We start from the raw sequence: 2,500 nt of genomic DNA, 5'->3' as shown, positions 1-2,500 counted from the left end.
ATGGGAGTAACAATAATAATAATAGTAATGAAATAATAATGATAATACGAATAGGACCATTGATGATGATTATGATCAATGATGAGGATGATCATATTTCTTTTAGATAATCATAAAATAATAATGATATTATCAATAATAATTGAAATCATCATACTTATTAGTATCAGAATTGTAATAACTAATCATTATAACATTTATATTATAAAGAAGCAGAAAAATTTATTTATTTCTATTTTATAGAATAATCTATGAAAATATTTTATTGAAAAATTCATAGAATAAAGAAATAAATATCAATAAAATTAATGATAAAAGATGAAAAAGATTCCCTTATTAAATTACAACAATAATTGTTATTAATTCCATACAGACAAAGAAGAGAAAAGAAACAAAAGCAAAATTCTTCTGGCGCCTTTAAGGAGTCACTCGCTTTCCAATCGCCTTACCAAATGCATCCTTGGCGTTCACTTCTCCGCCCTTCTCGAGGAGCGTCTCTGCAACAGCATGATGGCCGTTCTGGGAAGCAAGGTGTAAGGGAGTCTGACCTGAGGGAGGAAGATGCTTGTGTTAGACGTCTCTTAGTGAGTAATGAGCGTGAGAAGGGAAGTGAGGATGACAATGCGAAGGTGAATGTGAGTGAAAATGACAGTGAGAAGGTGAATGTGAGGGAGAATGAGACTAGTTTTAGGAATGAGATTAATAGAGATGATTAGGGTGATAAGGGTAAGGGCTAGGAATAGTATGGATATTTTAAATATTAATAAAATTGCAAATACTTAGAATGTTAATGAAAATAAGAATTATGAAAAGGTATAGAAACAAGAAGGAAAAGAAAAAAAAATATATGTATGATAATGAGAAAGAATATTATAATGAAAATGAATGTTTGATAATTATTTATCAGTAATATATATATATTATATATATATATATATATATATATATATATATATATATATATATATATATATATATATATATATATATATATATATATATAATATATATAATATAGAGAATTATACAGAAATATAGAGTACATGTATAAATTATACATATGGGGTTTTCTTGCCACATTCGTGCAGTAAATAAAGATGTTCTTTAGCCATTGAAACACGTGGTGTTGTTGAGCGTCTGCTAATTTATTCAGAAAATCATATTGATATAAAATGATTTACAATTCTGTTTCAATGCAGTTAAAAGATATAGTCTTCATAATGGAAAAACATACACCTGATAAATGGTGTAACATAAACAAAACATGTCTTGTAGTAAATAAGCGTAAAATAAAAAACATCAAATATTGGTGGAACATGGGAGACATTACGTATGTCAAAGAAAACGGACCCGCCGTTCGGGGGGACTTAACTAAACTTTTATATTTCTAAATTTATTATTATCATTATTCATCATCAACATTATTATCATCATTGTTATCATAAATATGTCATTACCATTATCATTAGTTCTATTATCATCATGAAAGTGTTATCATCAACATTATCAGTGATGATTACTTTATCATTAATATTGTTATCATTACCACCATTACATTATGAAACTTTTCATTATCATCATTATTGTTGTTGCTTTTGTTGCCATTACTTTCTCCATTATCATCATTGTCTTTGTCATCACTGACAAAGACCTCGCAACAACACCACCAACAAAAGCATGTAGGAGAACAAGAACAGGATCTCCATCAAAATAACAATAATGAGAAGAAGAAGGATGATAACAATTGATAATTTCATAAAAATAGTAGTAATAATAATAGTAATCTTCATGAAATAATAATGCTAATATGAATAGCACAATTGATGATGATTATGATTGATGATGAGGATGATCATATTTCTTTTAGATAATTATGAAAATAATAATAATATCAATAATAATTAAGATGATCATACTTATTATTATCATAATTATTATAACTAATCATTATAACATTTATAGTATAAAGAAATATAGAAAAATCTAATTATTTCTATTCTATAAAATAATCTATGAAAACATTTTATTGAAAAATTCATAGGATAAAGAAATAGATATCAATAAAATTTATGATAAAAGATGATAAAGATTCCCTAAACAAATTAAAACAATAATTGTTATAAAATTCCATGAAGACAAAGAAGAAAAAAGAAACAAAAGCAAAATTCTTCTGGTGCCTTTAAGAAGTCACTCGCTTTCCAATCGCCTTACCTTCATCATCCTCGGCGTTCACTTCTCCGCCCTTCTCGAGGAGCGTCTCTGCAACAGCATGATGGCCGTTCTCGGAAGCCCAGTGTAAGGGAGTCTTATCTGAGGGAGGAAGAAGCTTCTGTTAGACGTCTGTTTGTGAGTAATGAGCGTGAGAAGGGAAGTGAGGATGACAATACGAAGGTGAATGTGAGTGAGAATGACAATGCGAAGGTGAATGTGAGTGAGAATGACAATGAGAAGGTGAATGTGAGTGAGAATGACAATGCGAAGGTAAATGTGAGTGAGAATG

General features: G+C 28.8%; 1 protein-coding gene across 1 annotated transcript in view; it reads right to left on the bottom strand.

Moving 5' to 3' along the window:
• LOC147467629 (uncharacterized) overlaps nt 1-2,500 on the bottom strand; it is a 25,844-nt gene that overhangs the window by 10,537 nt on the left and 12,807 nt on the right. Inside the window, exons 6-7 of the mRNA XM_086531197.1 lie at nt 2,212-2,310; nt 450-548 (exon numbers count right to left, since the gene is read on the bottom strand). Of these exons, the coding sequence (XP_086387323.1) occupies nt 450-548; nt 2,212-2,310 (198 nt within the window). The remainder of the gene's footprint in view (nt 1-449; nt 549-2,211; nt 2,311-2,500) is intronic.

Source organism: Penaeus japonicus, unplaced genomic scaffold (assembly GCF_977035675.1).
Source record: "Penaeus japonicus unplaced genomic scaffold, GWHDUDI00000001_assembly GWHDUDI00000035, whole genome shotgun sequence".
NCBI classification, from domain to species: domain Eukaryota; kingdom Metazoa; phylum Arthropoda; class Malacostraca; order Decapoda; family Penaeidae; genus Penaeus; species Penaeus japonicus.
The sequence above is the reverse complement of the archived record's forward strand: the minus strand, read 5'-3'. Positions and strand labels throughout refer to the sequence as shown.